Source organism: Cebus imitator, unplaced genomic scaffold (genome assembly GCF_001604975.1).
Source record: "Cebus imitator isolate Cc_AM_T3 unplaced genomic scaffold, Cebus_imitator-1.0 Scaffold358, whole genome shotgun sequence".
In the NCBI taxonomy this organism is placed as follows: Eukaryota; Metazoa; Chordata; class Mammalia; order Primates; family Cebidae; genus Cebus; species Cebus imitator.
The window spans coordinates 1,714,430-1,737,101 of NW_016107673.1; the positions used below are offsets into that span (position 1 = coordinate 1,714,430).

General features: G+C 41.7%; 1 protein-coding gene across 5 annotated transcripts in view; it reads right to left on the reverse strand.

Annotated features, from left to right (window-relative positions):
* The window catches only part of PYGL (glycogen phosphorylase L), a 71,046-nt gene that overhangs the window by 32,065 nt on the left and 16,309 nt on the right, over positions 1-22,672 (reverse strand). For all 5 annotated transcript variants that reach the window (XR_005196609.1, XR_005196608.1, XR_005196610.1 and 2 more), the window contains exons 5-16: positions 17,173-17,304; positions 12,862-12,973; positions 12,425-12,507; positions 6,247-6,390; positions 5,924-6,016; positions 5,112-5,258; positions 4,619-4,782; positions 3,986-4,100; positions 2,342-2,443; positions 1,768-1,915; positions 1,590-1,648; positions 1,343-1,484 (exon numbers count right to left, since the gene is read on the reverse strand). Coding sequence is in view for 2 of the 5 variants with exons in the window: in XM_037730783.1 (XP_037586711.1) it covers positions 1,343-1,484; positions 1,590-1,648; positions 1,768-1,915; positions 2,342-2,443; positions 3,986-4,100; positions 4,619-4,782; positions 5,112-5,258; positions 5,924-6,016; positions 6,247-6,390; positions 12,425-12,507; positions 12,862-12,973; positions 17,173-17,304 (1,441 nt within the window). In the remaining 3 variants the exon portion in view is untranslated. The remainder of the gene's footprint in view (positions 1-1,342; positions 1,485-1,589; positions 1,649-1,767; positions 1,916-2,341; positions 2,444-3,985; positions 4,101-4,618; positions 4,783-5,111; positions 5,259-5,923; positions 6,017-6,246; positions 6,391-12,424; positions 12,508-12,861; positions 12,974-17,172; positions 17,305-22,672) is intronic.

Below are 22,672 nucleotides of genomic sequence, written 5' to 3' on the forward strand. Positions count from 1 at the left end.
TTTACTGCAATCTCTGCCTCCCCGGTCCAAGTGATTCTCCTGCCTCAGCCTCCCGAGTAGCTGGGACTACAGGCACATGCCACCACACCCGGCTAATTTTTTTGTATTTTTAGTAGAGACAGAGTTTCACCGTGTTAGCCAGGATGGTCTTGATCTCTGCCCGCGTCAGCTTCCCAAAGTGCTGGGATCACAGACATAAGCCACCACGCCCAGACATGTCCAGCTAATTTTAAAAAATTTTTGTAGGTATGGGGTCTCCCTATGTGGCCCATGCTGAACTTCTCTTTCTTGATCCATAACATTCAGAGTGTCTCTCCAGGACTTCTCTTTGGTAACCTGAGGAGATTGGATTGTCTGCATTCCTTCCACTTCTCACCTCCTTCCTTCCACTTTCACCGCAGGGAAATAAGCCACACACAATTGAGGTGTGCCTGCAGCTAGACATCAAGCCTCTGACTGTTCACGCTGATTTGCACACAAATTAGAGCTGCCTGAAGCACTTCCTTTGACTACAAAGATCAGAACCTCTTCTCTGCTTTACTCTGAGAGCTTATTTGTGGTTTAAATGTATCTTCTTTTGCATCGCTAGGAACCTGGCTCTTTTCTCTTTATGCAGACAGTTCTTAAACAGTAACATCAGAGGGCCTAAAAACATCACACACACACACACACAAAAAAAAAGCTCCCTTTCTATCTTTTCAGTTTGGGAAGTGGGTGAATACACAGTTGGGCATTTGCATGTGGATGGTGCTCTGTGAGCTTGTGACCCAAATAACCAAAGAACCCAGTGGAAGAGAAAGAGACACTGGCTTCTTGCCCATCTGGCTATCCCCATGTGGGAGCATCATGCTTGATGCTGGAGTGCCCATGTGAGGCACATCTAAGCCTCGTGGTTTGGCAGCCTGACGTCTGTCCTCATTTATTATTGCTACATGAGCAAATGACAGCCCTTCCTCTCACAGGGTGACCAAAGGAATATCTGAGGACTGGGGAATTGTTGTTGTCTTGCAAAACTGGGGCTGGGAACTGAAGACCTTTACTCTCTTTTGTAGAGCTAGTTCCAAATGATGCCAAACATCAAGGCTGCCTCCCCCAGCACCTAGCTCTCAGTGGCTTGGAAGAAAACATGCTTGCAAATATATTCCTGTGTTACTGACTCCAGGGCATCAATTTCGTTGTGACTTGGGTCACTTTAAAAACTCTTACCTTAGGCCCTTATTCTGCACAAGAATGACACCTTCTATCCTAAGTTACTAGCTCCTGGAGGTTGGCTGCACCATCTTTCATACCATGTGATCTCTAGAGTTTGCCCTGGCCCCTGCATGTTTTGCAAGGATAGTACCTTTTTCAGCAAGAGATACTCTGTAGTTCTCCAAGAAGATTACTTTTAACTTGCTTCCAACCATGGGGTCATTGTTCACCACATCTGCCACTGAAGTGATCAGCTTTATGATCATTTTGGCCATGTGATATCCTGGGGCAGCCTTGGGGAAGAAGTTCAAACGCATTGACAGAAGGCAGCCATGATGAAGTAGAAGAATGGCAAGAGATTAGAGCCCCCAAGTCCCCACTGAATAGAATCAACTTACTTTACCACCAATGATAACTGTCCTTGGCACGAATAACTTCTTAGGGTCTTTCTTAATGCCTGAAAAAGATGGAGAAGCAGATGGAATGAAAGACAGCTGAAGGTCAGAGCGGTGAGACCTACGCTGAAGCTGCTGCTTTCACGTGGAAGACGGCTTGTTGGCTACAGGGCTGACTCACGGTTGTACATCGTGATCACGTGCAGACAGTTCAAGAGCTGTCGCTTGTACTCGTGTATCCTCTTCACGTGGACGTCAAACATGGAGGATGGGTTGATCTTCATTTTGTACTCCTTCTCCAGGAACTGAGAAAACTTCAGCTTATTCTCCTGTTGAGACAGTGCATGGTGCCAGAGCTCTTTTGGCTCAGAAGCATTGGGTGGTCGGTTTTTTTATTTCTATTTTTTTGAGACCGAGTCTCACTCTTTCAAAGCCTAGGCTGGAGTGCAGTGGCACGATCTTGGATCACTGCAACCTCCACCTGCCACGTTCAAGTGATTCTCCTGTCGGGTATCACAGGCATACGTCACTACTGCCCGGATAATTTTTGTAATTTTAGTAGAGACGGAGTTTCACCATGTTTGCCAGGGTGGTCTTGAATTCCTGACCTCAGGTGATTCACCCTCCTCAGCCTCCCAAAGTGCTAGAATTACAGGCGTGAGCCACTGTGCACGGCTGGGTGGTCTGTTTTTAAAAGCTACAGGATAAACTCTCAAAGGGAGTGAATGGGAGAAGACCCACACTGGAAGGCTCACCTGCTTCACATTAGAGAGTTCCCGGAGGAAGACATCATCACCCAGGAAGCTGTGGAGCTTCGTCAGCTGGCTCAGGTCTTTCACATAGTCTTCCCCAATTTTCTTTCAATTCAAAGGAAAAGGTGACTTCAGTTTAGGAATGGTAATCAAGCCCAAATGGGCAGTTTCTGCCAGTATTTCTCTCCATCACCTACCACAGTACAGTTCACGTATCACACAGAACACAGGATAGTGTGACTCAGAGAAGAGGCTATAAATTTTATGTGGGAAGATTACTTTTGCTAGTATCTTAAATGTAGGTTCAGTGGTATTTTAAAAATTATTTTAATTAATTAATTAATTAATTTTTGAGACAGAGTCTCACTCTGTTGCCCAGGCTGGAGTGCAGTGGCAGGATCTCGGCTCACTGCAACCTCTGCCTCCCGGCTTCAAGCGATTCTCCTGCCTCAGCCCCCTGAGTAGCTGGGACTACAGGCAAGTGCCACCATGCCAGGGTAATTTTTATCTTTTTAGCAGGAATGAGATTTTACCATATTAATCAGGCTGGTCTTGAACTCCTGACCTCATGATCTGCCTTTCTAGGCTTCCCAAAGTGCTAGAATTACAGGTGTGAGCCACTCCCCCTGGCCTATTTTTATTTAATTTTTTTAGAGACAGGATCTCACCCTGTCACTCAGGCTGGAATGCACTGTCATGATCATAGCTCACTGCAGCCTTGAACTCGTGGGCTCAAGCAATTCACTTGCCTTGGCCTCCCAGTAGCCAGGATTACAGGTGCATGCCACCACACCTGGCTACTTTTTAAAATTTTATTTTTGCAAAAACAAGGGATGGAGGGTTCATTATGTTGCCCAGGCTGGTTTCCAACTCCTGGCCTCAAGTGAGTCTCCTGCCTAGGCCTCCCAAAGCACTGGGATTATATGCATGAGCCATTGCACTCAGCCAGCTTCACTGGTATTGAAGTGTTATAAACAGGAAATCTATGGATAAGAGTCCCAGGAACCAAGGTTCTATTATTTATATGAGCTTTATTATCCTCTTTTACTAGAGAAAACTGTCTTCTATGTGGGTGTCCTATGAATACTGTTAGCTGCAACCAGCTACATAATTTGCGGGACATTTTGTTTTAAAATTAAGAATTTCAAGATGACAGCTGGGTGTGATGGCTCATGCCTGTATTCCCAGCAGTTTGGGAGGCCAGGGCAGGAGGGGGTGGATCACCTGGGGTTTGAAGTTCGAGACCAGCCTGGCCAATATGGTGAAACCCCGCTTCTACTAAAAATACAAAAATTAGCAGTGCATGGTGACTGACGTGCGCCTGTAATCCCAGCTACTCGGGAGGCTGAGGCAGGAAAATCGCCTGAACCCAGGAGGTGAAGGATGCAGTGAGCAGAGATTGTACCACTGCACTCCAGCCTGGGTGACAGAGTGAAACTCTGTCTCAATAATAATAATAATAATAATAATAATTTTAATATGACTACAGCAGAGATTTAAACACAGCACAGAGCCCTGTGTGACTGCACAAGCCACATGCTGGGGAAGCCAGCCTGCTGCAGACGGGATTTACCAGTTATAAAAGTCTACCCATATGTCTCTTGCATTCTAGTCTGGCCTTCTTTCCTCTCAGCACTTCCCAGTTACCTCTGCTATGAGCTCTGCAAGTCCTGGGTTGCAGAGTAAAAGCCAGCGCCTTGGAGTGATCCCGTTGGTTTTATTCTGAAACTTGTCAGGTTCTAGCTCACTGAAGTCCTTGAATCTGGAGATGGAGGAGACACATCACTGAATCTGGCTGAAACAGCAGGGTCCTGCATACTGGATAAAGTTCAGAGTTATATGCAAGAAGCCAAGTGCAGGATTAGAAAGGTTAAATAAAGGTAGAGGGACAGGCTGGCAGCAGCTATGGCTGTCATTTAAATAGAAATTCATTTGCCATTCAAAAGAATTACCAGAAAAATTCCAAATCTAATCACCTCCATCTGACTTCTTCACACTGACATATATACCACACTTTCAGTAGAATAGTTTTCTGGTATTTGTTTGTTTGTTTTGGCTCCTATGTCTAGAATTAGGATGGTTCAGAGAGGAAAGCATTTTTTTCTTTCCTTTTTTTTTTTTTTTTAAGAGAAGAGGTTTTTGTCTAGAAGAAAATACTTTTAAACATTTTAACAAGGCGTTTCCTCATCCCTAAGTGCAATCTTAAGTGCCCTGCATTTAGTAGCACCATTCCATTAATGGATCAGTGTCAGACCCACTGCCAGAGTCACGGAGGCTCACACTTCAGTCTTCACGATGTTAGAGTGGATTTTAGCCACGCCATTCACAGCATGGGAGCCCACAATGCAGAGATGGGCCATGTTGATCCTTTTGCTTCCTTCCTCTTCTATCAGAGACATCCTTCTCAGACGGTCAACATCTTTAGGAAATAAGGCCACAATTCTCTAGCCAAAGGAAGAGAAAGACCTTGCTGGTCACTCAGGTTTAAAGCAACATTGGGATAACGCTGTTCACATCTTAAGTAAAATCTTTGGTGTACTCAATATAATAAACTTCACTTCCATGGAGAGGGGTGAAGTTAGCTCTAGGGAGGTGCCATCCCTCCATTTCAGCACTTTCAAAAAGCTGCCTTTGCTGGAACCCCACTTGGACTTGAGTACTTTTGATGTATCAATGATCGAAAGATGTTTGGTAAGAAAGAACACTGTAGCCATATGTAACACCTTAAGACTTTGCTCTCATGAAGGGAAGAAAATCTCTCAAAATGACTTACATCTAAATGCTTCTGATTTATCTCATAAATGATTTCCAAATGTCGAGGGAGCAGCTTCTCCACCAGGTCCACGGGCCAGCGTTCCAGGGCTTCTGGGAGCACCGTGTGGTTGGTGTAAGCGAAGGTCTTCTGGGTGAGCTCCCACGCCTGGGGGAAGGGGAGGTGTCAGCTGCTTCCCCTGCAGGGGGACACCCCACTGCACAGACCACACCCTTCTTCAACCCTACCCTTCCTGCAACAGGACAATTCTGAGTGTGCATAGTCAGACACACTCGATTCCACTAAGTTCTTGAATAGTCCAGAGAATGAAAGTATGTTCTAGGTGTGAGGGGAAGCCATTTGTAAAGCTGTCTGGTGAAATTAAGACAGCATTCTGATTAATCTATTTACTATCCTTACATGCCTCTGATTTATCAAATATACAAAGACTGAGAAATGAAAACATAAGTAGTGCTGTCAGCAAGTACAAAGTATGTAAAATGCTGACTTCTACAGCTATGGGGACACTTAATTAGCTGTCTTCTGAGGTTAGAGAATTTAATTTTGAATCTTTTTCAACACAAAAATGGTAAACACCATATAAGCTTTAATACAGCCACTGATTTGTGTCCCATTAGGAATGTATTCATTTATTTATAGTCTTACTTCCCTGTAAAACTCTAAGGATGGAGAATGGTCAGCATTAGGGAATAACTGCTGGAAGTTAGCAACAATAACTTACTTTGAGAAACTAAAAAGGGAGTTTTTGGCAAAGTCTTTCAACTGCAGGCATTCTGATTAATTAAAGGAAAAAGAAGCCAAACTATCCAGACCTTGGACCAGGGCAATTTTTCAATATCCACAAAAATCCTCATCAGCTCAGGGATGGCGAGTGCAGGGTGAGTGTCATTCAGCTGGATGGCCACCTGGGTGGGGAAAGACATCAGCGTGAAGGTGACGATGGCTGAGGTTCTGGCTTCCTTGTCCAAACACATCTGGAGAAAGCACCTGATGATATGCCCACCTTCTGTGAAATGCTTGATGCACACTATTCCTGCTCTACTTTTTTAGCATTGAGAGAGAGGAATTAATCTGATAGGAAATCCCAGTCAGCCCCTCAGTGGACCCCACCTACATCCACAGACTGAATACTTGCCTGATCCGGGAAGGCATCAAACACCGTTCCTGCACCACTAGTGGAGCCAAATTTGGAGGCTTTGAATCGGCGGATGATATCTTGCAAGGTTGCAGCCACCACGAAGTATTCCTGCTTCAATCTGAGCTCCTTCCCTTCAAAAAACTTCAAGCCAGAGAGACGGGATGAAAATGTTTCATATTGTAGGTGTGGCCAAAATGTGACTGGTGTCTCCTACCCTGGGATCTTTAAGGCTAAGGCCTATTGGACATCTGCTGAGGGATGGCAGTTTGAATGCCAAACTGTGAACCTTTGCTCTTTTCTGAGATTCCATTAAAATGGCAGTAAAAGGATTCTCCAAAAGCATACAGATAAAAGATATAGAGGTTGGAAGAAAGACAACAGCAACAACCTTTTAGAGGCTGAAAACCAGATGCATGAGTGGTGAGTGAGTCAGAAGACCCAAGGCAGCCAAATCCTGACCTGGTAGTAGAGAAGAGCCAAAAAGCAACTCAGTGTGTGTATTGGAACCCCTCAAGGCTCAGGAATTGGTAGTACCAAGTGCTTTCGAAAATAGGGAAGAAGATGAGAGAAAGGTTAATTGACAGCCCAAGGATGCTTGGCCTCAGACCTTATCCCCAGTTCCTGCAGTTGAGCACAACCAGCACCATGTCTATGACTGCCCTCCTCCCTGCAGTCACATGCCTGGCAGGCGACAGGTTGGGAAGCAATGGCAGCCGTGGACCATGTGGAGAACCACGACTGGCTGAGAATGCCCTACATGACTGTGAGACAGGATTGCAGCCAGGCCATGTTGTGTAGGGTGGAGGCCTTAGAGGCCATGATGGCGGCCAGCTTCCAACTTCCCCCCATGTAAATTTGCTGTCGGTCAGCTCGACCATGTAAATGTCACCAAGGAATGGTCCTAACCCTGCGCCATCACACTTCGATTTTATAGATCATGGAGCTGCCCTATCTTTACCTGGTTGTAGAATTAAAAATTGTAACTTCTATTAAAAATGTGAGCCTTGACTAATATCCAGAATCTATAAGGAACTCATCAAGTCAGCAAGAAAAAAACGCAAATAATCCCATCAAAAAGTGACAAAGGACATGAATAGACAATTCTTCTCAAAAGAAGATATACAAACAGCCAACAAACATGAAAAAATGCTCAATATTACTAATTATCAGGGAGATGTAAATTAAAATCACAATGAGATACCACTTTACTCCTGCAAGAATGGCCATAATTAAAAAGTCAGAAAACAATAGGTGTTGGCGTGGATGTGGTGAAAAGGGAACACTTTTACACTGCTGGTGGGAATGTAAATTAGTACAGCCACTGTGGAAAACAGTATGGTGATTCCTTAAAGAACTAAAAGTAGATCTACCATTTGATCCAACAATCTCACTCCTGGGTATCTAGCCAAAGGAAAGGAAGTTATTATATGAAAAAGACACATGTACACACACATGTGTATAGCAGCACAATTTGCAATTGCAAAGATATGGAACCAATCTAGGTGCCCACCAACTAATGAGCGAATAAAAAATATGTGAGATATATACACCATGGAATACTACTCAGCCATAGAAAGGAACAAAATAATGTCTTTTGCAGCAACTTGGATGGAGCTGGAAGCTATTATTCTAAGCGAAGTAACTCAGGAATAGAAAAACAAATATCATATGTTCTCACTTGTAAGTGGGAGCTAAGCTATAAGGATGCAAAGACATAAGAATGATATAATGGACTGTGAGGACTTGAGGGATAAAAGACGACTTACTGGATGTACACTGCTTAGCTGACAGGTGTGTAAAATCTCAGAAATCACCGTGAAAAAACTTAGCCATGTAACCAAAAACTATCTGTACTCCTAAAACTATTAACATTAAAATTTTTTAAATGATGAGAACCCTGACCCCCAAATGTGAGCCTTGGACCAGAATATTATTAAAAGTAACAAACATGAGCATAGGGGTCTGCATATAGAATATCTGGGGCTTTAAACTCCCTAATTATTAAAAGTATTATCACTGACCTATGTCAGGGTTTCCTGTTTTATAGCCTGATAGGAATATATTGGTAATTTCCTGGATCGCAGATAATATCAAACAAATATATATATATATTTAAAATTATATATTTATATAACATATTATTTATTTATTTACATTTATATTTTTGAGACAGGGTCTGGCTCTGTCACCCAAGCTGGAGTTCAGTGATGTGATCTTGGCTCACTGCAACCTCTGCCTCTCAGTCTCCAGCAATCCTCTCACCTCAGCTTCCCGAGTAGCTGGGACTACAGGCACGCACCACCATGCCCAGCTAAGTTTTGCATTTTTTGTAGAGACAGGGTTTCGCCACATTGCCCAGGCTGGTCCTGAACTCCTGAGCTCAAGCGATCTGCCCATCTTGGCCTCCCAAAGTGCTGGGATTACAGGCATGAGCCACCTCACCAGGCCATAAAACATATTTTGAATGAAAACTACAATAAGCTACAAATTACAATTTGGGGGTCTTTGCTTAAGTATGAGATACTTGATGGAGGCTTTATTGCAGCACTAGTTTGTATACCTTCTGTTAAGAATAATTGCCTAAACTTAAATGGAAATATGAGTTTTCAGTTAAACACACTCCTATAATTAGCATTTTCCTCTGGGATTTAACTACTAAGAGTGGATATTTAAATGAACTAAAAAGTAATTATCAGAAAAAAAGACTTAGTTAATGGAATACCTAAGGTGAACATATTGAGATGAAATGTATATAACTGGGTAGAGTAGGGGCTAAATTAGGGAAAATTACTCAGAAAACCAAGCAAGCAAAGCAATTAACAATTATTAATTCCAGGATAAGTTCAACATTTTAAGAAAAAGAAAAGTAATCATTATATGAAGACACACATACGCACAGATCAGCTGTCTGTAGCATTTACATAGTCACAATAATGGAAATGCTGATTAAGGAGCTGGTGGAAATTATGATGTAAGTATGTTGAGAGAATTGGGGATGGGAAGTATGTGTTCATGTGGTGAGGATGGGAGTATATGTGAGGATGTGAGCTAGATTCTCATCTTCAATGGTGGGGAGTCAACAAACAATTGTAAAAATGAAAAAAATCAAGAAATAGCAGTAACTGCATGTTATTCAGAAGTACGGAGGTAAGGCCAGGTGCAGTGGCTCATGCCTATAATCCCAGTACTTTGGGAGGCTGAGGTGGCTAGATCACAAGGCCAGGGGTTTGAGACCAGCCTGACCAACATGGTGAAACCCTGACTCTACTAAAAATACAAAAAATTAGCCAGGTGTGGCGGCACGCGCCTGTAATCCCAGCTACTCAGAGGCTGAGGCAGGAGAATCACTTGAACCTGGGAGGCGAAGGTTGTACTGAGCAGAGACTCCGTCATCACATTCCAGCCTGGGCAACAGAGCAAGAATCCATCTCAAAAAACAAAACAAAAACAAAAAGAAATATGGAGGTAAGTATATAGAAAATCAATTATGTGTATGTACAACTTTGATAATTGAAAGGCTGGATTAAAAATTAAAAGTCATTAATAGAAAACCGCCTGGATTCATAGTACAGGTCAAGCATCTCTAATTTGGAAATCCAAAATCTGAAACTTTTGAGTACTCATGTGACACTGCCAAGTGGAAAATTTTACCCCTGACCTCACGTGACAGGTCATAATCAACATACAGTCAAAACTTTGTTTCATGCACAGAACTACTAAAAATACTGTATAAAATTGCTTCAGGCTGTGTGTATAATGTGTATATATAACATAAATGGATTTTGTCTTTAAACTTGGGCCCTATCCTCAAGATACCTCATTATGTATATGCAAATATTCCAAAATCTGAAAACATCGGAATTCTGAAACACTACTGGTCCCAAGCATTCTGGATAAGGTATACTCAACCTGTACCAATGGGAATTTATAGGTGGTAGAATTAGGAATGAGATTTTATTTTATTCTTGGTACATTTTATGTTACTTAAATATTTTTTCTAATGACATATATCATTATAAAAATTATAATGAAGTCATTCTCAAAAATAATAAATAGCACTATTGAATTCATCTCTAATAAACTGTAACATTTATTGAGCCAGGAAAGTTTTAAGAAATAAAATGATTAATTAAACACAATCCTTGACCTCAAGAAGTTCAAATTAGTAGGGAGAGGAGGAGTGTAAAGAAGGCTATAAATACAATGTGATGATTTTTAAAAAAAACAATTAAGTTAAGCTAAATACAGAGTATTTTGAGAACCTGGGTGATGAGATAATTCTTCATCTAAGCCCTGAAAGATAAGTAGGGTTGTGTCAGAATTGACACAGAGGGCCAGAATATTCCCTGCAAGCAAAGGATGCTGTGCAAGGCAAGGAAGTGGTAAGGAACAGGGTCAATAGTCCTGCACAGCTGGGGGCTACTGTTGGGGCAAAATCATGGAAGACGCATCAGGGAACTGGTGATCACACCAATGAAGAACTTAGGCAACATAACTAAGAGTCTGTCCTTCGCTTCTAGGCAATCCAAAGTCTTTCAAGAGTTTTAAGCAGGGAACAAATATCTCAAAGCTGCAGAGTGAAGAAAGGTGCAGACTTTTTGGAAGAGAGACTAATGTTTGAACTAGGGCTATGGCTAAATTGAGGAGAAGGACGAATTTGTTATTGTAATTACAATACAAAAAGGGTTTATCAGCTCACTCTTACAAACAAACAAACAAGCAAAAACATGATCCTGAGAGCTACCTTTCAGCCAACAAACCTAGCCAACTTTTTAACCCAGGCTAATTTAGAATGTATTGTCAGTTACTGCAGATGATTATTTCCTAGTAAAATTAGCTTTGGTCCTTACGGAAGACAGAAGGATGAATTTCAAACCCCTGGAACCTGAGTTTGGGTTGGTAGTATGGTCCCAGACTTGGAGAATTCTTACTTTGATCCTGATGTAGAATAACTTTTTGCTTTTGGGTTACAGATTTCTCTGAAATGTACTGAAGTCACAATGCTTTCCTCAAAAGAATAATAACATATATCATTAGGTTCCTAAAGATGCTGCAGCAAAACTGCCTTCTGAGAGATTACGATTTTAACACCAAGTGGACATCTGGTATTAAGGACTATTTATGTCCTAGTGCCCCTAAGATCCTTGTTTTCTGCCATCTTTATAAAGCAGAGTGCTAATTTTATTGCTTCTGAGATGACTTAAACAAAATCATTACAGCTTCAAGAAAATGATTTTACATACAGAGAAGTTTAGAGCTACATATATTTAAAACAACCAAGAATCGAAAGCAGTTATCTGAGATCCGTTCCAAGTGTGTTTCGTTTTTGTTATTGTTTTGTTTTGCTGTGAGATGGAGTCCTGTTCTGTCATCCAGGCTGGAGTGCAGTGGTACAATCTTGGCTCACTGCAACCTGTCTCCCAGGCTCAAGCAATTGTTCTGCCTCCGGAGTTTCTGGGATTACCATCACACCTGGCTAATTTTTTGTATTTTCAGTAGAGACAGGGTTTCGCGATGTTGGCCAGGCTGGTCTCAAACTCCTGACCTGCAATGATCTGCCCACCTCAGCCTCCCAAAGTGCTGGGATTACAGGCGTGAGCCATCGTACCCAGTCCAAAGTGTATGTGTGTGTTTTTAACTAAGCTATATTTACAATAAGTTTAGAATAATCAATGAGAAGAAAAAGTTTAAAGACATAAGTAAGTGGCAGAAGAAACAGATGTTTGTTTATGGGTCTGTCCCAAGGTCTCTGACTCCACCTAGCACTAGGGTAGAGAACCAGAAAGTGCCTAGCCAGTGAGGGAAGGGGTGAGGCAGGAAGTCAGTGATTCTGACTTTGCAGATGAAATTTCTATCTGGAAAAGAAGCAGTGCTTCACCACTGATTTACTTCATCTCTTATATCCAGGTTTTGTTTTAAAATACATCTCCAGAAACTCCCAATTAGTGATGGGGTCACGAATCAAGGGCAAAATACCAATTCTGATTTCATGAATTATACGGATCTTTTTCCTTACTTGGTTAGGAGGGGAAATCTAGACAATTCAGGAAGAAATGTGGAGCTTGTTCTGCACATGGAAAAACATTATATTAAAGGTGTTTTATGGGTTACTGAACAGGCTCTTGTGGAATAAGCTGCTGCTGTAGCCACTGAGAATGCAATCCTGATCACTCACATTGTCATTGGGATAGAGGACCCGGGAGATGTTCTCAGCCAGGTTTCGGTCCAGCACAGCCTGAATGTAGTCTCCAACATTAACTAGGGGAAAGTCAGAGAAACAATAAATAGTGAAACCAGCCATTGTTTTTGGAAACCTCTTGATCTCACTGGCTGTTTGCTGTGTGTCATGTGGGATTCCTAAAATTCCTAAAAATCCCAAAGGATTTCAACATATCTTCATGCTGGACTTCACATGAGAATCTGGGAGGGTCAAACTGAAGATTGTTTCAAAAATGCCCTCCCTACTTCCTCCATACCATGCCTGCTTAGTCACTGACCTTCAGATCAGAAACTCAAGGCTTTTTTGTTTGTTTCAAGCTCAATTTGGTTCTAACTACCAATCAAAAAGATTAAGCACATGGATAAAGAAACCAAGGCCTGTGCTGTACTCACAGTCTCTGAGGTTAAAGTCATTGGGTGCCCGAGCAGACCAGAGGCGCATGGTGTTGACCGTGTTATTCATGTATCCAGGCACCGGGGTGTCATATGGCAGAGCCAGGACCACCTGTGGGATTAAACAGAAGCAGCTGCTCATTGTTTCCCAAGTGTGATGACACAGGTTGAACAAGGGGTTAGGAGATTGCAATGAAATTCTATTTCTGGCGCCATCACCAACTCAAATTGTGCGAGTCCTAAACTGAGAAGAGGATCCCAGGCTGCAGAGGGTATTAGAGGAACACATAATTAGAAGGAGGGGGTTCCTCCCCGACCTGGTACAATTTGGTGACTGGAACAGTCCACACTGATGATGTAAAGAAATCCTTTACCGTATTTCTTCCTTTCTTTTTTTTTTTTTAAATGGAGTCTTGCTCTGTTGCCAGGCTGGAGTGTAATGGCATGATCTCGGTTCACTGTAACCTCCACCTCCTGGGTTCCAGCGATTCTCCTGCTTCAGCCTCCCAAGTAACTGGGACTACAGGCGCGTGCCACCACGCCCAGATAATTTTTGGATTTTTAGTAGAGACAGGGTTTCACCATGTTGGCCAGGATGATCTTGATTTCTTGACCTCATGATCCACCCTCCTCAGCCTCCCAAAGTGCTGAGATTACAGGCATGAGCCACCGCTCCTGGCCCCTTTATAATATTTCTATGTTGACTCTCCCAAATGCCCTTTCCCTGATATAAATGCAGTGGAATGGAATGATATGGTATTAGTACTCAAAAAAGTTTATCTTTCATGTTTCAGATCAAGACATTGCTCTAATAATAATAAAATATGATGTACGAACAAAGTGACAATGTGAATCTGTACCCACCAAAAAATAGCACTTAGAATACGTTTTGCATAGGTTTTTCAGTGATCTGATTTCAAATATGAAAATCAATGGAATAGGAAACTTATGAAGATATAACATCACATATAATATTTAAAATGTTGTGCTAGATTTCTAAAAGTTGCATAAGGAGTTATTTTAGTGATTCCTATAGTGATCTGCCAAATTAGCTGATAATTAGCTGAGTTGAGTCTAAGTGGTAAGCTTTGGAAAATCTAGCTTGATCTTTGTGACAGTCACTGAAATGGAGAACGGGAAGATGAACAATGTTTCACAGTATATCGAAAATTTATGTGAGAAATGATTCATATTCGCTGTTGCATCTGAGTCAAGCTCAAAGGAAGGAGAATGACAGACTAATTGAACTGGAGGATGCTAGATCTCATTTAATGCAACCCACTCATTTTGGACATGAGGGAGCTGAAGCTAAGAGAGAAGTGACTTGCCCAAGGTCACAGTCATGGCAGGACTGAAACCTAAACACATATATCTCTTTAATCGGTCTACTGAATTATGAATGAATGAAGCGTCACAGTCCGTATCAATCACATATATTCAGTCATGCTTTCATGATCACTGTGACCTTGAAGTAATAAATCACCCTCATTTATATCTTTCATTAAGAGACAAAAGTGATCAGTCAGGGAAAGTCATTTATAGGCTGGGATTGAGTCTGGGTTCAAACAAGAGTTTGAGCCTTCTGATCCTTGAAGCATAATTAAGGTAACCCAGAAAGTACATACCTTAGATCTTTCAGAGAACTTTAAAGAGAACTTGCTCCCTCAGAGCTCACACCAAGGCTGTGCCCTCTGGAGTGCTCCATGTTGTTAGGACACTAGGGTCAGGACTTCTTGAATGGGTAATCTTTAGTCTCAGGCTCCATCAGCCTGGCCACTTGCTCAGAGTGGCACTGTGGTCTCCTTTCACAGGTGGCACAGCTGTGTCACAGTTTGAAGACTTTCTACCTTGTTCTGCTCCCTCTCCCCTTGATCCTTCATAGGCATCCCCCAATATGTCACTTGCACTTCACATTCTCTCTGGTGTTTGCTTCCTAGAGGACCTAGACTGACAGGTGACTGTGTCATTTCACTTTATTGGAAGCCATCCCATGCACACACAGAGCACATCTGGCCTCATGCTCTGACCTCACTGGGTATCAGCTTGGGGTTAATCCATGTGATGACTTCAATCTATAAAGCTAAGTTGTGTGACTTGGGCCAGCTCACTTACATTACCGCTGCCCCATAACTTTGCCTCTGTGGGCCCAGAAACACACACTCTCTCTAATTGAATTTCTGGATACATTATGAAGATATCTAGAGGTGCTTTGTAAATACAAGTTAGCTCAGCAGTGGGACCCACAGTGTAAATAAAATAGCTTTCAGGATTGATTGTGTAAACTGCATATTTTTATTTTAATTTTATTTTTTTGAGATGGAGTCTCACTCTGTCACCCAGACTGGAGTGCAGTGGCACAATCTCAGCTCACTTCAACCTCCGCCTCCTGGGTTCAAGCAATCCTCCTGCCTCAGCCTCCTGAGGAGCTGGGACTACAGGCGCCCGTATCATGCCCAACTAATTTTTGTATACTTGTAGTAGAGACGGGGTTCACTATGTTGGTCAGGCTGGTCTCAAACTCTCAAATTCCAGACTTCAAATGATCTGCCTGCCTTGGCTTCCCAAAGTGCTGGGATGACTGTGAGCCACCATGCCTGGCCAGTAAACTGCATACTTTTAGACAGATCAAAAGCCGCTGATTAAGTTTAGGTGCCAAAGTCTAATAGAAGATACTTTCTACTTTAATATCAAACATATGTGAATTTCTTTGGGTGTATTAAATGACTGATTTGTGTACAGCTTTCCTGATGACAGTTGTAAACTTAGATTATGGCCTACTGTTTAACCAAAACGAAAACAAACAAACATCAAAACCAAAACAAGAACTTCCCTTCAAGTCACCGTATTAGTTTACTCTTCCTATACCATTATGCTTTAATTACTTACTTCTAATCTGTTATTTCATGTGCTAAATAAATGTATGTTCAGATAGGAAACAGTTTTTAAAATGTCATTATTTTTCTATACTGTGAATAGCTCTATATGGATTAGCAAAATAAACCATCGGTTTTTTGTTTTTGTTTTTTAAAGCAGCAATAACACAGCTTTTGGCTCCTCTGAAGTAAAATGAAACATTTATTTTGGAAGAATAATACCAAACCAACCAAGTTTAACACTATAATAATACTAAATTTTTCTCCCAATTTTCACATATAAGAATATCATTTACTTGATTTTATCGTTTTCTTCAAGTTTTAAAAGAATGGCTGAATATTGTTAATAGGGATTATTTATCAGTGGGCACGAAGACAGCAAAGCTCAAACCACCACTGGTGATGCCTTCATTCAGCGACAGGGCAATACTCAAATTTAGTGTCAGAATACATATATGTCCATGAAATAAGTACACTTGAATAGACACCAGCATTATTTCTCTAGGAGTGATATGGCACTCCTAGAGAAAAATAACAGTTTGCAATATTTTGCATTATTTTTCTGACTTCATAATACATAAGGACTTTGGTAATCTTTTGAAATAAGTTTTTCAGTATTAAATGTTTATCCCTTTGAAGTTGCAAATAAATGTTAATATTTGGTGCTGGGGTGAGAAATGACTTTTTTTTTTTTGAGACATAGTCTCACTCTTGTTATCCAGGCTGGAGTGCAATGGCGTGATCTTGGCTCACTACAACCTCCGCCTCCCAGGATCAAGCGATTCTCCTGGATCAGTGGCCCCAGCCTTGAGTAGCCGGGATTATAGCTGCCCACCACCACGCCTGGCTAATTTCTCTGTTTTTAGTAGAGATAGGGTTTCACCACGTTGGCCAGGCTGGTCGTGAACTCCTGATCTTAGGTGATCCGCCTGCCTCGGCCTTCTAAGGTACTGGGATTACAGGCAAGAGCCACCACGCCCAGCCAGGAACGACATTTAAAATTATTCAATTTTGTATCAACAACTTAACATAAGAACGAAGAGCTAAGTGTGCTGGTTACTACAGAACTGACAACTTTCTGGCCAGGTGCAGTGGCAGAGATTGCAGTGAGCTGAGATCAGGCCATTGCATTCCAGCCCAGGAGACAGTGGGAGACTCCGTCTCAAAAACAAAACAAAAAAACTAAGAATTTTCTGACAAAGCTGATTGCAAAATGACCCTTGTAAGTCACCTGACCTTCAGGGAGTCAGTTCTCTTTTGACCTCAGCTCCCTTGTCTCCAAAACAAGTGGGTTGCAGTAAAAGAAGTAACACATTTATTTACAAAAATGTATTCTATTATTCAATACTCAATATCACACTGTACACTACATATTCAATGTGTTGTCTACTGTGCTAAATACCATACAAAATGCGGGCTATACGCGCATTCTGAATACCTGAGTGTCAATCCACTTGGTCCCGGTCTTGGTGTGTTCCACTTTTCCATAGAAGTGCACAGGCAGCATGAATTCTGGGCGGGACTTCTCCCACGGGTTTCCATGTCTGAGCCAATCATCTGCTTCTTCTACCTGCAAAAGGATACAGTATTACTTAGAATTTATTTGTCTGGAGATGGGAACCTAGCCCTTCAATTGTATTAAATTTAAAACATCTTTAACTGAAACAACTTACAAATACTGACTACTGTTTTGTAATTGTTTAACAGCCTAAATCAACAATTGTAATACTTGCTAATATTGCTCTAAATATTTTATACGGTATTACTGCATTTAATCCTCACATTATAGCAACGATATAGGAGGGAACTATGAATCCCCTTTTAAAGATGAGGAATTGTTAACTGCTCAAGGTCAAACAGTAACTGGTAGAGATAAGGTCTGCCTTTAGGTCTCTGTGTTCCAGAGCCCGTGTCCTAACATCTCTGAATCCAATTGTCCAGCTTCAGCTAAAGACAGAGGCCTTCCAGGGATGTTTATCATTGGATACCTGGGCCTGTTGGGTTCTACACAATAGGTTCAGTCAAGATTCTCATGGCTAGAATACACAGAATCAGTTAGAAAATGCTACTTACAGAACATTCTTCTAATCAAACTTACTGGTATAGGTACAGAACATTATTGCATTACGTAGTCTTTGCTTTTCTTAATCTTCATGTAATTCTGATTTGACAATGAACTACAGATTATAGTTTATTTTGAAAATAACATACACTAAGAGGTAATGAACTTATTTTATTGACAATGTCAGTATTTTCCTAGGTATTTATGTCAATTTATAACAAAATATTTCTCATATAAAATGTTAAACTATGGCTTCTATTTAGGGTATCTTAGACATCAAATACATTTTTTATTTGCAACAAACAAACATACCAAAATAAGACCACCACCACCACCAAACACATTGGAGTGGTATGTATTTTTAAAGCACATTATTGCAACCTTTAAAATATTACACATACAGTTGGGTATTGCTTAACGACAGAGACACATTCTGAAAAATGTATTGTTAGGCAATATTGTCATTGTGCCAACATCATAGAGTGCACTTACACAAGCCCAAATGGTGTTGCCTTCTACACACCTGAGCTACATGGTATGGCCTCCTGCTCCTAGGCCACAAACCTGTACATCACGTTACTAGACTGAATACTGTAGGCAATGGTAACACGATGATAGGTGTTTGTGTATCTAAACATATCCAAACATAGAAATGGTACAGTGAAAATAGAGTGTGAAACATAAGAAATGGTACACCTGTAGGGGGCAGCTCCATTACAATCTTAAGGGACCACCATTGCATATGTGCTCTCTTGTGGACTGAAATGTCATTTTGTGGTACATGACGATACATTAAAAAATGGAATTGTGTTCTGGCCAAAAGGGGGTAAATAAAGCAGCTTTGTCAATGAGATCATCGCCAATATGGTTATTTTACCTATTTGATTCATCATGTTCGCCTCTTAGGAAACTCAGCTTTAGTCTTAGATGATATTGCTTAAGAATTATGACACAATGCTGGACATCTCATGATCACCTAAATATGAGTGTAAGGCCTATCTCAGGAACAGTGTGAAGAGACAGAAATAAACACAGCCACTGTTTTTTTGAGAATTTAGACTAAACATTGTCAACAGCCAGACAAATGAATACACGTTCACTTATTCAAACATTAATAGTGACTTTTTATCAAGAGAGCCAGTAAGCTTCCCACTAATATTAACTACCAGTGTAATGATGAATGGAAATGGGACTCATAGCAATAACATCTTTAATTAGGAGAGCTAGGAGTTAGAGAGCTGCTGGAGGAGGTATCAGATGTAAGATGAAGCCTAGGGGAGGCTGGGGAGAGACTTGAGCTCATCAGAAAATCACATCTTCTTAAAATGCAGATTCTCAGTAGGTCTGCGGAGGGCCCTGAAATTCTGCATTTCTAACAAGCTCCCAGGAGCTCCTGATTCTGCTGGTCCCTAAACACCACAAAGAGCAGCCAGGAGCAAGGCAATGCAAGGTCATAACTGTAATTCTGTAATTCAGAATTAAAAACTAAACTTCCACTATCCCACTCATAAGAGAACAAAGATAAAATTTTTTTGAGGCAGGAAGATTGCTTGATCCCAGAAGTTTGAGACCAGCCTGGGCAACATAGTGAGACCCTATCTNAGACATTGAGATGATTAAGGAGAAAAGCAAGTTGCATATAGAAAAAGTGATTTTGGTGGTACGCGGTGGCTCATGCCTATATCCCAGCGCTTTGGGAGGCTGAGGTGGGTGGATCACGAGGTCAGGAGTTCGAGACCAGCCTGACCAACTGATGAAACCCTGTCTCTACTAAAAAATACAAAAATTAGCCAAATGTGGTGGTATGCACCTGTAGTCCCAGCTATTCAGGAAGCTGAGTTGGGAGGATTGCTTCAGCCTGGAAGGCCAAGGCTACAGTGAGCTGTGATCATGTCACTGCACTTCAGCCTGGGCAACAGAGCGAGACCCTGTCTCAAAATAAACAAATACATAAAATAAAATAAAATAAAGAAATGGTTGAAGTTTGCCAGTTGATAAGAAGCTTGTTAAGAGTCCATTAACTTGACCGGCACAGTGGCTCACACCTGTAATCCCAGCACTTTGGGAGGCCAAGGCAGGTGGATCACTTGAAGTCAGGAGTTCAAGACCAGCCTGGCCAACATGGTGAAACCCTGTGTCTACTAAAAATACAAAAATTAGTCAGGCATGGTGGCAGGCACCTGTAATCTCAGCTACCTGGGAGGCTGAAGCAGGAGAATCACTTGAATCCGGGAGACAGAGGTTGCAGTGAGCCAAGATTGTGTCATTGCACTACAGCCTTGGCAATAGAGCAAGACTCCATCTCAAAAATAAAATACAATAGTCCATTATCTTGTGTTCATAACTAGAAACTCTATAATAAAATGATGACATCAACAAAAGATCAAAACATCTTGACTTATAAAATACTTTATGCTGCACTTAGGCAAGGGTCAATTTTGGGTTTTAAAACACTGGGCAATGTGAACACTGCTTCCTGTAACAGGAAAGAACCACAGGCCATGTTTGCCTCATTTCAGCACACGGGGCTATTGTAAAACCATCTGAAGCTATTGCATGAAATAGGAGGACGATGAGGCAGAAACACTCTTCCCCTGAAAACTCATGTGCATGAAAGAGCTGATGACACTTTTTTTTTCTTTTGCTGAGAAATGCAGCAGGATCATGTACTGTCCTGCCCCCAAGAAGCCTGAAATGCTCAGATAAGAGAGGTCGGGCTCTAAACTTCCTCCTGTGGCTCACTCCTTGTCTCCTGTGGAAGTCAGAGGTTACAATTGCTTTTTTAAATTTTTATTTATTTTGAGACACAGTTTTGCTCTGTCAGCCAGGCTGGAATGCAGTGGTGCAATCTTGGCTCACTGCAACCTCCACCTCTCAGGTTCAAGTGATTCTCCTGCCTCAGCCTCCCAAGTAGCTGGGATTACAGGTCCCGGCACCACACACAGCTAATTTTTGTGTTTTTAGTAGAGATGGAGTTTCACCATGTTGGCCAGGCTGATCTTGAACTCCTGACCTCAAGTGATCAGCCTGCCTTGGCCCCCCAAAGTACTGGGCTTACATGTGTGAGCCACCACACTAGACCACATTTGCCCTTTTGAAGGAACATACTTACATAAGAAGACTAGTCAGCTGACTAGTTTTAATGCCATCAAATGTTGTTTAATTTTTTTTCCTGCCAAATAATGATTGGTTTTAGTTTCATTGGGCTAACAACTTGTAGGAAACTTTATTTGCTTGCTATTCTTTATTGTGAGTCTCTCAGATTTAGTAAAGAACCAGCGAATAATTCTACGAATCTTACAAGGCTTGTTTTTAAGGTAGATTGAGAAACAAGTGTTTCGTAACAACGAGTTGATCTGAGTAGATCTGAGAAGGAGCGAACTATCCCTTCCTGCCTCCACTAAACCCCCAGAACCTGCAAGGTGGTGATTAATCTTCTCTCTACCTTGCTTTCTTCTAATGAATTGACAAATTGGTCTGTAAATTTGGGTTTCCATGTAGAGCAATTCCTGAATGCACATGCTGAATCATATGAAGAGGTGGGGGACGGTCAGGATGGGAGAAGAACTTTCATCTATATCCAAGTGAGCTGTCAGAGCTGTTTCATCCCAGAGGCTGCACAGGGCTGAATGAAGCAAGTGCAGATCTGTGGTGTGAAAGAGCCAACCTGGGTGCAGGCGGCAGCTGGACGAGGCATTTTTTTAGAGGAATGACTGAATGGAATCTGTCCCAGCCAGCAGGGATGGAGAAGTCAGCCCAGGGGGCTCTGTCAATTGAATTCTAAGAAAGGCTCTTCTCTTCACTGATGGGATAGAGTCCACAAAGAACCAGTGAACAAACAACAGGAAAGTCCACGAACTTTGCTTTCTGATATTATAAATAACTGATAAATGTTTCTGTGGCACACCAAGAATTCCATGATGATAATTAGAAGCTTGCTGGGTAACGTGATCCGTGCATGACCGGCTATCACGAACTTGGTGACAGAGGGTTGCAGAAGCCACTTGGATCCAGCTCTGAGATACATACTGTGAGCGCCTTTCTACCCAGGGCTTTGGTGTGATTGTGAAACGTTTTGTGAGATTGTTGCAACTGTCTTTCTCCCCACTTCCTCCTAGGGGCCAGCTATTTTCACAGAGGACTATTACCGTACTCCCCATTAGAGTATATGGTAAATCTAGAATTTTAGCAACACAATTATTTTTCTCAGGGGGGTTCACAAAGAACACTCCAGGACTGCAAATCTTCCTTAAAGAGACTCAAAAATTAAAAGCCCATTGGCCTTCAAAAATCTCCCCAGCATGTGGAATTTTTATCCACCTTCTCCAAATCTGCCTTTGTTAAGAACAGTGTTACATGGGAGTATGGCATCACTATACTCTGAAGAGGCCTGCTGCTTTCTTGACAGATGCTTTTTGCTTTTTATGGAAATAACTTATTGTTTACAGTATGATATATTTTATGTTTGACAGTTAAAATCCCATCCCAGTAAACAATGGAGGTCGTAAATAAAATTATATACCCTTTTGATTCAATTTCAAGTCATAATGAAAGAAGTGATGATGGTTAATAAGATGAGCTTTGAAATTTTTTCTTTTTTCTTTTTTCTTTTTTAAGACAAGGTCTCAGTCACTCACCCAGACTGGAGTGCAGTGGTGCTATCTCAGCTCACTGCAAGCTCCGCCTCCCAGGCTCAAGTGATTCTCCTGCCTCAAACCTCCCAAGGAGCTGGGATTGCAGACTCGTGCCACTACCTCCTAGCTAATTTCTGTATTTTTAGAAGAGACAGGGGTTTCACCATGTTGACCAGGCTGGTGTTGAACTCCTGATCTCATGATCTGCCCACCTCGGCCTCCCAAAGTGCTGGGATTACAGG